Raw genomic sequence first — 13,484 nt, 5'->3', positions numbered from 1 at the left:
CCATATGAAACCATCCCTAAGAAATTCCCTTGTCATACATCCAAAATACGTAACGATAAAAAAAACAAAGGAATAGACGTAGAAACGTGAGTCCGTTACATAGTTTTAGTGGGATCATCATTATTACTATTATTCGATACAACAATGTTGCATATTTGTTACCTATGGTAACCTGCTGTGTTTAATAATATTTAGCATAATTAAAATATATAAAAACCGTAAAACAACATAAAATTAAAATAAATAACTATCGCCTACAAGCTTTTCAGTGCTGGGCTTCAGATTTCTGTATCTGTTTCGAGATCATTGATTATTCTCAATTGTCAATCTTCTATCACTCTTCTTTTCCTTCATAGTACGAGCGAGTGTTAAATGTGCACATACACAGAGTCCGTTGGTGTACAATCGGGATTCGACGACCACAGGGATATGAAATTAAACTATTAGTATTACAAAAAGTCATTATAACGACTTTTAGTCCATAATTTATTACGCTTCTGCGTGATTAACATACTTTTTATTGTTGTATAATTAATTCTTGTTTCTATGGTGAAAGAAAGCATCATGAGGAAAACGTTTACTATCAAAACATTTTTGACAATCATACTCATGGCAAGTTTATGAAAATGAATACTGGACATTGAAGACTATGATTTCCCCAAATGTACATCTTAGTTTACGAGTTGATTTAGGTAATAAACTGTTACTTACTTTACCCTACCTATACTAAATTACCGTTCAATTAATTTTGTGTAAAATTTAAACATTTGAAAACACTATTTCCAATAAAATCAATATAGCAACGTACATAATTTTCTAGGTTAAGTAATGTAATTACCATATGATCCAATCATTCCATACTTTAAATTTAGTAATGTATAGTTTTATCATATTAAAATAGTCCATGTTATTTAAATTAAAAAAATATTATTCATAATTACCTTTTATTTCAACATTTACAAAATTGAAATCACTGGTTTGAAATATTGTTCTAAAACATTTTTACATGGTCATTACACACTTTAATATATCCATTATCAAAAGAATTGAATTAATATGTCAATTGTATTATTCCAAACTCTTTCTAACATATCTTTTAAATGATTAATTTATTATTATCTTATAATACAATCATTACGATGAAACAAATCAATCCGGTTATCACAGTAAAATATTTAATATTACTTAAAAGTGGTTAGATTTTCAATAGTTGATAACCTGTCCATATGTAACAATGAACAATTATTAGTGTACAAGTAGGGTGATTCTTTCAGCTCCATAGACATGTTTATATCTAGGTAGAATAAGTAGAAATATATAGATATAGAGTATGATAATGATGTTTATAACGAATTATAAAAATCTTGTACCTGATGCTGGCTAATGCACAAACCGTAACAGAGCCAAAAAAGAAGAAAAACAAAGTAGAAATTATATATTTCTACATTCAACACAAGTAGAAAAGTAATTAGAAATGGGCAGAGACTATTGTTACTACAATATTTACATATCTTTTAAATATTTATTAGCTAAAATTAAAAGGTATGTTGGGCCAATAGGTAGCCTTATCTTTCTTATTCATAAAGTCTGTTAATAAAGACATCTCTAATGCACATATTTTTTGCCATTTCTCCCCATAGAGCTCTTTTAATTTGTCTTCTGTCATAATATTATCTTCTTCTACTTGTTGTTCAGTTGTATCTTGTTGATTCCTTAACCTTTCGCGTTCTAGCCTAGCATCCTCTTTAAACTTTGCATTTGCTCTTACAAACTCAATAAACTCTTCACTGACTATGAATTCATCATTCCCATCCTCCATACAATCATCATCATCATCTTCAACATTCTCCTCATAACACTCTGCACCATCTGTGTTATTATGTTGTGCTTGGTCCTGTTGAGTTTCACTCTCATTTTCCTGGTCATTTTCTTTTGGAACTTCCGATGTTTTTAGGTAATTCTTTTTAATAACATCATGTAATAATCTATTTTCGTACTCTAGCGTTTTTGCTCTGGCTTTCCAAAAGGCAAGTTCATGTTTCATTTGCCAGTTTGATGCCATTGTGAAATTCTGAGCCCATGTAGACATTGCGATGGAAAATGGATTATTTTTGGTTTCTTTACGACACCTTTTGAAACTATGTTTGCGTTTTCGTTTTGCTTTCTTGGTACGTACTTTTTCGGTTTCAATTTTGTTGGGTTGAGGGTGAGATTTATTTTTATTTACCTTTGTTGTGTTCATTTTAATAAAATCTCTACAATGAAGGCTGCCTGCTGCCAAGTCCTAAATTGCCATATGCCAATTGTCAAACCGATGAGAAATGATATTGCTGCACTAAAAAGGCATTTTACAACTATAAAATAATTTCTGATCGTCTCCGCAATTATAAAGATGATAATTGAAATTTCTAGTGTCACTGTGTTGGTAACCAAACAACTCCAAATCCGCTAGACCAATTTTATCAAATTTATGTCACAGTAGGTCGTAATTTTTTGAAACCCTCTGTAACACGCTATATTTTGTGATAACAATGATTCTATATTGTCTTTGTATATATAAAAAGTAAATCCTTCTTTACATTTGCATTCGGTGGTCACATTCAAAATAAAAATATTTTTTTCGAAATTATTTATATATAATTATTACGACACTTAGTGCTAATAAGCTCAAGCCTGATAAGGAGGGACTTATGGGAGATTGTATGCAGATATAAAATACTCCAAAAAGATGCCGATGCGCCTATCCTTAATATCGGCGATTCCTATTAATATCGTCATCGGAGTTAATGCGGACTAAACATTTATAATAAAAAAATTCAAGTTAATCATTGAATATCATGAAAACGAATGACGAAAGGAAAGCTCCCTGTCGGCTTAGTCTGAAATAACAGTTCATGTCGATATATTTTCATTCAAATTCAGTTTTCGACTACATACACAACTGTTATGGCATATTGTCTAAGCCCATGAAGCCTATGAAAAGTAACCCTTTTAAACGGTATAGTAGTGCTCATTGAATATCATGCAAACCATGATCATATACACAATTTCACAAGTATTGTGGCCAACCTAGCATATAGATATAGTTTTACCAACTAAATTATTAACCAACATGCTGTTACAGTTTGCCGAAAAGCTAAGAATTTCAGAATCGTAAAAGAGTCCATGGATCTTCTACCTTCGCCTGAGTTCTTAGAAGTGAAGATTTTCGATGAATTTGAGGCAAGGAAACACGAAGAAAAACCATAGTGAGCAGCAGCTTTCAAAGAAGAGTTTCGTAAAATATTGAACAAACTGTAATAAGAAAGCACACACATCAGGAATTTTCTGAAAAAATAAAAAGAACAGTAAAGGTAAACTAAACAAAAACGCGACTCACCAAAATTTACTTAAATTTAATGCCATCGCTCAATCATGCAGTAGTAAAAAGCTACTGAGGTGCTTAGACGTGGATGTTCATCACACATGTATGGTGACGCAGCTATGTATTCTTTAATTACGCCTGAAAATAGTCTACTTAATTTAGCTTTAGGTAACATGAAAGAAAGAAATAAAGTATCAGGCATATTAAATAACAACACAAAAGTCTATTTTGAATATACAGAGTTTATATATACCAGAATACATTGAAGTTATGGTAAGCTAAGACTTTAGAGCTGCATAATTATGAGAAGAAACAGTAAGAAGTAAAAAAAATTATAGACATAGGTGATCATAGACTGGCGATTGACAAAAATTTTAATCTTGACAGTGATGACAATTGAAACTAAACCGTCAGAACTCTGCACTATACTTTTAGATAAAAATCCGAAATCAGAATTGAGTCAAATTTTAAACTAATCGTAATCAGTATTTGTAATAATATCACTGCAAAACAAATTAACCTTAATCAACAAATTATGATAATTTTTTATTGTTTAATTTTTCAAGGAGCTCTATGACAACAGTCATGCTAAAATAATGATTTACAATTTATAGTCCCAAAAATTTACAGCAAATTAAATACAAAATATAAGTTACTCATAAAAGCAAAATGAGGTGTTGCAGAACCTGTTTAGGCGAAGGAAAAGAAATGAAACATATTCGTACCATGATTTATATAGCAGGGAACGACGTTCGTCTTTCTGATATTTTATTAAATTTTTATAATTATAAGGTATGTTTATAATATTTTTAAAAAATAATAACTAGATAACCGTTTTTACTTTATATTAAAATATCTGATATTTTTCAGGTTGAAAAAATGTTGCCTGAATATATTTGTATTAATTGTGTATACCAACTAACTATCACATATTCTTTTAAAATATTAATTGAATCAAGTACAAAAAAGTTGATGGAAAAAATGACTTACATGGAGTCGGAAAGTGATAATAATGATTATTTTGCATCAGGTGAAAAGGAATTTAGTGAACAAGACATAAAACCAAAAATTAAAATGAATAATTTAGAAATTGAACCATCATTTGACCTTTTTTGTGTTGAATGCAAAGCAGAATTCAGTTCTTCTAAGTCACTATATGAACATTGTATGAACACACATCCTATCAAAAACACAGTTGGTAGAGCTTGTGAGTATTGCTGTGAAAAATTTGAAGACTTTCGATCATTGATCATGCATAGAAAGCTCCATCTGCGACCTTTCATCTGTGAAAATTGTTGGGTTGGGTTCTACAGACAAGATGACATAATCGGTCATCACTGTCAGCCTAGTCCCAATAAGTCTAAAGAAAACACAGACAAAAAGCTTTTACGACAGTGTGATCAGTGTGGTAAGTCATATCCTCCCGGCTACATAAGAATACATATGTTAACTCATGGTAGTAATCGGGCCTACAGTTGTAAATACTGTCCCAAAAAATTTAAAGTACCAGGTAGTCTCAATTCTCATATACTTTGGAATCATAAAAGAACAAGAAATCATAGATGTGAAGTGTGCAATGCTACTTTTATAACATCTAGTTCTAGAAGTTCACATATAAGAAAAAATCACTTGAAAGAAACAAAGTACTCTTGTGAAACTTGTGGAAAGCGTTTCTTCTCTAAGTCAGAACTGCAGAGACATTCACTGACTCACACTGGAGTTAAGAATTTCCACTGCCATTTGTGTGATAAGTCTTATCAAACTCGCTACGGACTAAATGTTCATTTGAAATCGCATCCACAGCCTGTACTATTGAGTCTCTAGCTATAAATAAGTACAAAGTATTTTATTAATGATCTCATTATTATCTTGTATTTATTGAAATAAAATTTAGCCACAAAACTATGTCTAAATGTTCCAATTTATTCAAAATATTTTGGTAGAGGTATAATGCATACTCATTTAAATATAAATTCATTTTAATAGAATTTAATTAAAAAACTTAAATTAAACAATAGATTTATTCAAAAGAAATAATGTTAAAATATACTTTGAACTACAACAGTAATTATAATAGTCATGGCAAATGCTAATCACAATTGTAATTAGTACAATTTGCTGATTTGAGTACCAAAGAAAAACCAAGCTTGGCATTGCAGAATGTTTTTGATCAGAATAATTAGCATTTATGAAAATACAATTACCTTAATTAAATCTATACACTATTGTGCAATTATTCATTATAAAATTTAGAAAAACAGCCTCAAAATTGACATAAATTTAAATACTAATAGGTACAACTAAGAAACTATACTAGAAGGCACAAATTAAATTTACAGATAGCTGCATATACTAATACAAAATGGGAATTTTTTAATGGTGAGAAAAAGGTGAAATGTGCTCAGGAAACATTTATATTATTTACTGTATGTATAAAATAGGATCAAAATTTTGAAATTGTTTTAATTTCTAATAATAGTATGTAACTAATAACAATATGGTATATTTTTCCTAAAAGTAATAGGTTTACTAAGGAAAAAACTTTGGGATTGTTATAAATACCAACTAGGGTCCACCCATGGGTGTCGCTGTTAATGAGTGATTAGAGTCAATAAAAATCAATTTTACACATTTTGAAAATTTCAATGAAAGATTAAATTATGAATACTGTTTAAAATTGAATGAACTGAATAAAATTTAACTGCATATAAAAATGTCTCGTCATATCTACATTAGGCAAGCAAGGCCCATACTGTCTCAGTCACAACAGATATCTGTAGTCCATTATATTCGAGTGTAACCTGAAAGAAAATATTTACTTTTAATTCCAGATCCTCTGATATAAAAATATTGTACATCTCTTTATTTAACTTATTTAGAAATGACAAAAGTCTTGTAAGATAAATACAATTAATAGAAATTATAATGTATAACTGTAGATCCTTACTTTTAAAAATAACTCGGTATAATTGCTCAGTTCTTATCTTATCTGTTTGATGTGACAGAAAGAGATGAAAAAGTACTTTCCTGAAGAGTTGCAATTACACTGTTATATTTTTATGAATAAGGGGGTATGTATCTGTGTATAACATTTAAATAGAAAATTTTAAAATAATATTAGTAACTGTCAATAGATGGCGTTTTAATGTAATTGACATAATTTGAAGCAAATCGAACTTTACACTTGCCTAAATAATTCTAATAAAAATAATAAATAATGATGAAACTAGCTGTCAAAGTAAGAATTTATTAAGTAAATAGGATCGATTGGCTTTAATGAATGTAACCGAGCAGACTAAATCAACAATAATTGATATCATAATACAAATTGTTTATCTATTAAATATTTAATTCTCTACCAGTTGATACAAATACTATAAACGTCAAATAGCTGTCCTAATCACTTTGCAAATAAACAATTTAACTACCCAAGGTTTATAGTACCTCTATTAATAAAGTTGTAATATCATTAATATAAAAAGCCAAGCCAATATAATATTTTTATTTATTTATTATTATTCGACTCGATATCTATAGTATGCCTAAAAATTGAAATCTAATCCTATCTGATACATAACTTCCTCCATATCTCGGTCCATTTTACCATTTGCCTGATTGCGAGCGTTCTCTCTACCGGGCTCTTCGTCGCCCAAGTCTTCTGACTCCGATTCCTCGTTACGATCGTTGGGGTTGTTCGCGGCGGTGGGTATTCCGAGGATAATTCTGATTTGGTCGGTGAGATGAGGCGCTGACATTAGCTGGTGGTAGATTCCTTCGGCGGTGCTAAGGATTTTATCAATGTCGAGGCACATCGACAGGTCGTTGACGTGCTGCAAGTAAATTTAAATAAATATTCTTCATTTTAGTTAAATTGGTGATCATTTTTTAGGGCCAAGTCTCCGTATGTCAAAAACTATGGGATTTGACACACGGGAGTATGACTTAGCGCTAAGTTAGATTCGTATTTAAGACGCCAACTTTGTGTCTGCTTTTTCATAATTTTCATCTTAGTCAGCTAAAGCGAACATGTACATAAATGAGGCCTATATATAATTTATTCTTAATACAATTAAAAAATATAGAAACAAAAAAAACCGACTAAGTATCTACTACATTACAGATTAAATTTTAATTCTTACCTTCAATATTTCGTTAAAACCATAATCTTTACTGATGAGCACATCCTTTTCGGCGTCGAGTATGGCAACACAGATTAACAGGTGGAAGTTTGCACAGGGCAACCCCGTCCACAACACCTCCCACAGCCTGACATAAATGTATATATATATATACGGTATATATGCAAAAACAAGATTATAATTATAACAAACCCCGTACCGCCCTGTATCAGCAGGGCGCGAACAAAAATACCACCAGAAAGGGGCATACGCCCCGAACAGGACAAAACATCCCCCTCGCGAGGGAGGGTGTAGCATAAACCAACACACGGAATTATAACAAATATTCATTATGTAAACAGAAATAAAAAACATTTTATCAACACTTCCTTGCGTGCATTGCTTATTATTAGTTTATTTTTATTAATAGTAAATTAAAAGGCTGATTGCTACATGGTTATCACTTATAAGCAAGCTCTTCCAGGCAACCCATGCTAAAAGAGCATATGGGCATTATATAGAAATGACGTGACCTACAATAATCTCAGGTAAGATAGAAGAGTAAGAGATAGAGAGGTGCTTTCGTAAGAGATAATTAAAACATGAAAGGGAGGGAGCTAGCTGAATGGAATAAGGAAGCGTATTCCACAGCTCTATATAGGAGATTCAAAAGACATTTCCGAAAAAATCTTAGTAAATTCCAGAAAATATCACCTAATAATTTACCTCATGATATCACTAAAAGAGAATTCTCGTTTAAACCAAACGAGCAGCCATCGGAAACAAAAGTACATATTCCCGGAGTCCTTGGAAGCCAAATGCTTGGCTAGGTCCGGAACTGCGAACGTCAGCAACTGCTGCAAATTCAGGAGTTGCTGCTTCATGCCGGCTTGGTCCATGTCGAAGTTTGATGCCTAGAAATTACAAACTCATTTGAACAAATTTAAAAACAAATCAATGGCCTTACAACCTTTTTAGGTCTGAGCCTCAGATTTATGTATCTGTTTCATTTGTCAGTCGAATAGGCAGAAGTGGATTGTTCATGGTATTTGCTGTGAACACCAGAGTCGGAATATGTTTAAGGAATAAAATGTTATGACATTATCTGGTCAATATATTCTTGAAGGCTTGTTGTGTGTACAAAAAAATACTAAAACAGAACTAATTTAAGCGTACGGGTCGTACGGCTCCAGAAGATAAACCATTCCTTATATAGAAATTGTATTCGTTATTAAAATAAACTCCCAAGCGCAATTAGAGAATTATCATTGAATAAATTCAAACAAATTAATCAATAAAACTTTTTTCGCCTATGTTCGTCAAATATTTAAATGATACTAATTCTTTGGATTGATCCTTGACTTGCGAACTGGTAGTAAATGTAAATTTAATATCAATTTGAGTTTGACATGATCAGCCTTCTGAGCCTGACACACGCCGTCGACTTTTTAGGTCTAAGGCAAGCCGTTGTTCTTCACCGTTCGAGCAAATGTAGCCCCTATATGTTACATATATTGAATATCTGTTTTTAATTCCAAACACTGTTTTCATCAATAAATACTCACAATCTTCTCCATAAACCCAGCGAAGCACCAAAAACTGTCGACCTCATTTCCCAAAAGCAGCAAAAGAGGCGCCAACACATCACTCATTCCCTGAACGTACCCCAAATCAAAGTTGTACATCACATATGTCATCAAAATATCTTGTAATAGGAGAACATTCGGATTATTATCTCCAGCGAAAAACGGATGCGACCTGTCCGTCCTATTGACGTCCTTCTCGACCAAACTTTTCCGCTCCCTGTATTCGCTGAAGCGCGACTCTTGCCTCTCCGTTATCGAGCGCCATTGGAGCTTCATCGAGAAGTATTCTTCCGTTTTCCTCTTTTGTATTTTACGGATTTCCGAATGCGTCGAGCGCCAGGGGTAATAGTCGAGTAGATATTTCCATACCGCCGGGCGGATTGAATGTGCTACGCCCTGTGAATGGGAATAATGAATGATAAAAGCAAATTCGTTAGATTATTGCTGAAGAAAACTTTAAAATGAATGGTAACCTTCAGCTGAAAACAATACGTCCCACGACATACCGCTTTTTATAAGAGTTAAAAGACACTTCTTACCGCGCACCACCACGATGGAACCAGCTGCCGTTCCAGGTATTTCTGAACCGTTACGAGTTAATGGGAAGATATGCAACACCAAGACGACTTTCAGTAACGACAAACGCGACTAAAGATGAAGACGACTGAGGGGCCTTCAAGAGAAGAGCCTGGTGTTGCCGGTGTCCATCGGCGGGGGTAAGCACTCAATTCTAAGTGATCCGCCTCTTATTTGCTACATTAAGAAGTCAGGTGCTTGTTTCACTCACGTTAATTCGATCATAAATCGATGTTATAATTTAGCTTTTAAGAATTGGACTGTCCAGTGTAGACATAGACGAGACAGAGCGTTTAACCTAACTGGGGAAAGCTTCAAAATTGGTTTAGAGTTTGACTGTTCCATTTATATTATTAATGTAAATCTACATTAATCTGAATACGGTTAATACTAAAAAGTACCCATTTAGACAAAACTAAACATAACAGTAAGAAATTCTCCTATAAGCGAAAATATTTAACTTACACACAAGTTGAGGTTATTTTCAAATTTGCCAAATACAAAGACTTTGAAACATACTTAACGTACAAAAAAACTTTAACGTAGCTAACACACAAAAAAGTTCTAACTGTCATTTCTATTTCTTTCCTCAGAACAGGGGGGAAAATAGACAGAAAATAATGATACCGCCCGCCCATGGACACTCAATACTAGAGGGCTTGCGATTGTGATGCCGGCCTATAAAGAATTGGTACACTCTTTTCTTAAAAAGCCCCGAAGTCGAAGTAGTTCGAAAATACTTCAGTGAGCGTCAAAAACTACCATAAAAACGTTCAGTCGTGGAAAAACTTTTCTCTGATCATCCGCTTATCATAATAGCGATCACAAAGCGTTATCAAAGTGCTTACACCTCGAAATATTAACTGTTTAACTCCTTCAACCTCGAGTATTCGTCCTTCTGTATCCTGAAGCCCCTCCCATTTCTCCGTTGATAATGGTGTGCCTCTAGGATAACATAAAACATAATTAATTTTAACTTAATTACACGTAACTAAAAGATTAGATTTAAAAAACTTTATACGCGTTAATTTAAATAAGAAACATTTGCAATACAGTGCTAAGAAATAGATTTTTGCTTTTATTTTTGAAGCACAAGACATCCTTTTAAAAAAATTAGCTAACATGAGTATTATTGTATTGTACATTTTACATTTGTGTTTAATATTTCGCTGTTAAGAAAATAAAGCCTAAAATGAATAATAAATTTACCTTGGTATACAAGGCCGCGGTGGTAAAGTTGGTTTAACAGTGATTACTTCATATTCGTCCGACTTCGTTATCGACGTCGTATCTTCCAAAGCACTCATACTTTTCGTCAACAAATCGGCCACCTCCTCGGACACATCCCGCTTGCCATTCAAGCCTTCATTCCCGTAATATACTAAAACACTCCACACTACTTAATTCAATACGCACAGGATATTATAGCTTATCTTTTGTTTAGTATTATTTTGGACTACCTTCATAAAATAAAGTTGTTTTGAATATTTGACGGTAGTACGGAATTAATTTGAGTTTAAAAAAAAAGTATTCATGAGTAAAGCACTTTAGTATGTACGAATACGAGCTAGTAAATATATACAAATCCAATAGTATGCAAAGTAAATGGCATGTTTTTTTTAATTCATGAAAAAACTACTAACCTATATCAGTAAGTTTCGAGAAAGCCTCCATAGTAGTTTCATATGGGCGCTGTTTAAAATTGGACACCAAACTCCATACAACGTCTGTTGTATTTTCCGTAAAAATATCCAACTCAGTGAACGACTTATTTAAAGCCTGGGAGTCTATGTTAGACTCGACCACAACGTAAGTGTTTCTGTCATGTCTAGTTTTCGCCGTTTTTACGTGATTCTTTAAGTAAGCCACAAATATTTCTGCATTTCCATGTTGAAAATAGAATGTGTTCTGCCAAACTCCAGACTTTGTCGAGAACTGCATTTGTTGGTTATTACGCGTGACCTTAAAAGTTTTAAGCTCGGCTAGAGGTATTCTGACGATTCTAGCGCGAGCCGCTGCATAGTCAGAGGTCATGTTGCCGCTCAGTGTACGCTGCCGTCGACCTAGTAATCAATAACATCTTGGCTTCGAGAAAAGTTGAGATTGAGGAAATTAAACACGTCATTGAATATTATTATTAAAAACTTATAATTATTTACATAATTCTAAATTTTTTATTTTTTCCGACGTTTCGCGTGCTTTTCAGCGTGCGTGGTCACGGTGGCCGTGTTCACACAATCCGTTCAAAAAGTGTTTTTCTTAATGTGTAAAAGCTATTTTAACAAAAGACAATACTATGTTTTATTGTTTTTAAAGCTGTAGTTAAGTAAAAACAGAAACACTTCATATTGATACCTCATCTGGTTTTTTTAGTTTGTTAATTCCTATAAATATTTATTCAAGTTATAAACCAATAGGTTTTTTTTGGAATTAAAATTATCACATTATTATTTGTTTACAAATTTACTATTCTACACACACATTAAAAGAATGAATTTATATTTTAATTTGGTAAAGTATTTTATTTTAAATTATATAAAATATATTGTAGCTGATGTGTAAATTAAACATTATTTACTCATAAATACATTAATTTACAATAATACATACATTTGAAAAAGAAATAATATTATAAAGGAAATAAACTTTATAATAACCTAATTGAACTATAATTTTATCACCTTTAAGAGAATGTTATCAAGTCCTACATTGTGTATATTTAATTCCTTCCTAAGTGTTACAAACAACCACAGAACCCTGACCTTTGATTTAAGAGTCAAACCAAAACTAAACCCAGGTAGGTTTTCGAGAATTATAATAAATTTTCTTTGATCTCGAAGTCATAATCAAGGAAAGTAGTTTAAAAATCTTCCTTGAGTGATTCAGTATATTCATCCAATATACTCATATTCAGGTTAGATAATAATTATATTTAAATTTAAATTTGTTTTACCAATAGTATTTACAACAGCCCATTCTTGGTCTTGTGTATCCGAATCAATTGTAATGAGGTCATTTGGTCTCCATTCAATACATTTGGTACCATCAGAATTTTGTACTACACAAAGCATCCCAATAGAATTGAGATCTGATATGGGACGACCAATGCATGCTTTTAATAATACTCCATCTTGCGTAAATAGCTCCTGAAAAATATTCAATGATTACAATAATTTATAAGCATTTGCTTTCTTCAAAGGTCAGTGGCTGATGTGAAAGGCACTGAAAGTTGATCTCTGAGAAATGCTTAAAAACCAAGGACTAGATTAAGAGATAAAGGCAATCAGAACAAATAAACAACTATTTGCTTTTATTATAAGAGTTACGTCAATTGTTATAAGGTAAAGTTTCAAGATATGTTTATTATTGTTTATGTACAAAACTGATATTGCGATTATCAAGAAGATGACGAAACACAGTGTATTTCGTTATTGTATGATAAATTCTGTATGGCAATTGCAACAAGTTTGAAGGTCGAGTTCTTAGAAATAATTAGAAACAAAGTAGGTATTGAAACTTACTTTGTACTGATCGGGCAAGTCTTCTGTAGAACTACACGACATCTTATTTATTTCGTGATGTATACGAATTGAAATTCACATTAATTATATTAATATTTTATAATGAATCACACCATGTTTAATAAACTCCAATACGCAGAAAAATAATAAACAACAAACACAGACAACAAAAAGTAAGTACCGAAGGAAATAACTTAGACAAGTAGACAAAATAGAAAAGTGTCATGGGATTTTTTAAAATTCTAATAACATTTTGTTGATAACATTTAGGCAAAAGATAACAAATCAATTAGAATATGGCAAGAAAGTGATCCTTCTC

The 13,484-nt window shown here is 32.1% G+C and overlaps 3 protein-coding genes across 5 annotated transcripts; 1 reads left to right on the top strand and 2 right to left on the bottom strand.

Moving 5' to 3' along the window:
• Positions 1-967: 967 nt before the first annotated feature.
• On the bottom strand, positions 968-2,464 carry LOC123708945 (RNA polymerase II subunit 5-mediating protein homolog). Its single transcript, XM_045659984.1, has one exon. It carries the CDS (start codon positions 2,240-2,242, stop codon positions 1,526-1,528), a length of 717 nt encoding a protein of 238 aa, XP_045515940.1. The 5' UTR covers positions 2,243-2,464; the 3' UTR covers positions 968-1,525.
• Positions 2,465-3,778: 1,314 nt separating this feature from the next.
• On the top strand, positions 3,779-5,304 carry LOC123708293 (gastrula zinc finger protein XlCGF17.1-like). The gene is made up of 2 exons (XM_045658954.1): positions 3,779-4,156; positions 4,235-5,304. The coding sequence occupies exons 1-2, from the start codon at positions 4,034-4,036 to the stop codon at positions 5,186-5,188; spliced, it is 1,077 nt and encodes a 358-aa protein (XP_045514910.1). The 5' UTR covers positions 3,779-4,033; the 3' UTR covers positions 5,189-5,304.
• An 81-nt stretch (positions 5,305-5,385) lies between these two features.
• LOC123708212 (TBC1 domain family member 15) lies at positions 5,386-13,331 on the bottom strand. Of its 3 annotated transcripts, none has more exons than XM_045658795.1 (10): positions 13,166-13,331; positions 12,598-12,790; positions 11,288-11,707; positions 10,854-11,040; positions 10,493-10,589; positions 9,048-9,464; positions 8,209-8,396; positions 7,504-7,630; positions 6,943-7,194; positions 5,386-6,165 (listed from the first exon to the last, which is right to left on the bottom strand). In XM_045658795.1, exons 1-10 carry the CDS (start codon positions 13,205-13,207, stop codon positions 6,097-6,099), a joined length of 1,992 nt encoding a protein of 663 aa, XP_045514751.1. In that variant the 5' UTR covers positions 13,208-13,331; the 3' UTR covers positions 5,386-6,096. The 3 variants fall into 3 exon arrangements, with proteins under 3 accessions (XP_045514751.1, XP_045514753.1, XP_045514752.1); XM_045658797.1 differs by having other exon boundaries at positions 6,969-7,194; positions 13,166-13,330; XM_045658796.1 differs by having other exon boundaries at positions 10,854-11,025; positions 13,166-13,330.
• Between the last annotated feature and the right edge of the window lie 153 nt (positions 13,332-13,484).

This window comes from Pieris brassicae, chromosome 4, assembly GCF_905147105.1.
Source record: "Pieris brassicae chromosome 4, ilPieBrab1.1, whole genome shotgun sequence".
In the NCBI taxonomy this organism is placed as follows: domain Eukaryota; kingdom Metazoa; phylum Arthropoda; class Insecta; order Lepidoptera; family Pieridae; genus Pieris; species Pieris brassicae.
The sequence above is the reverse complement of the archived record's forward strand: the minus strand, read 5'-3'. Positions and strand labels throughout refer to the sequence as shown.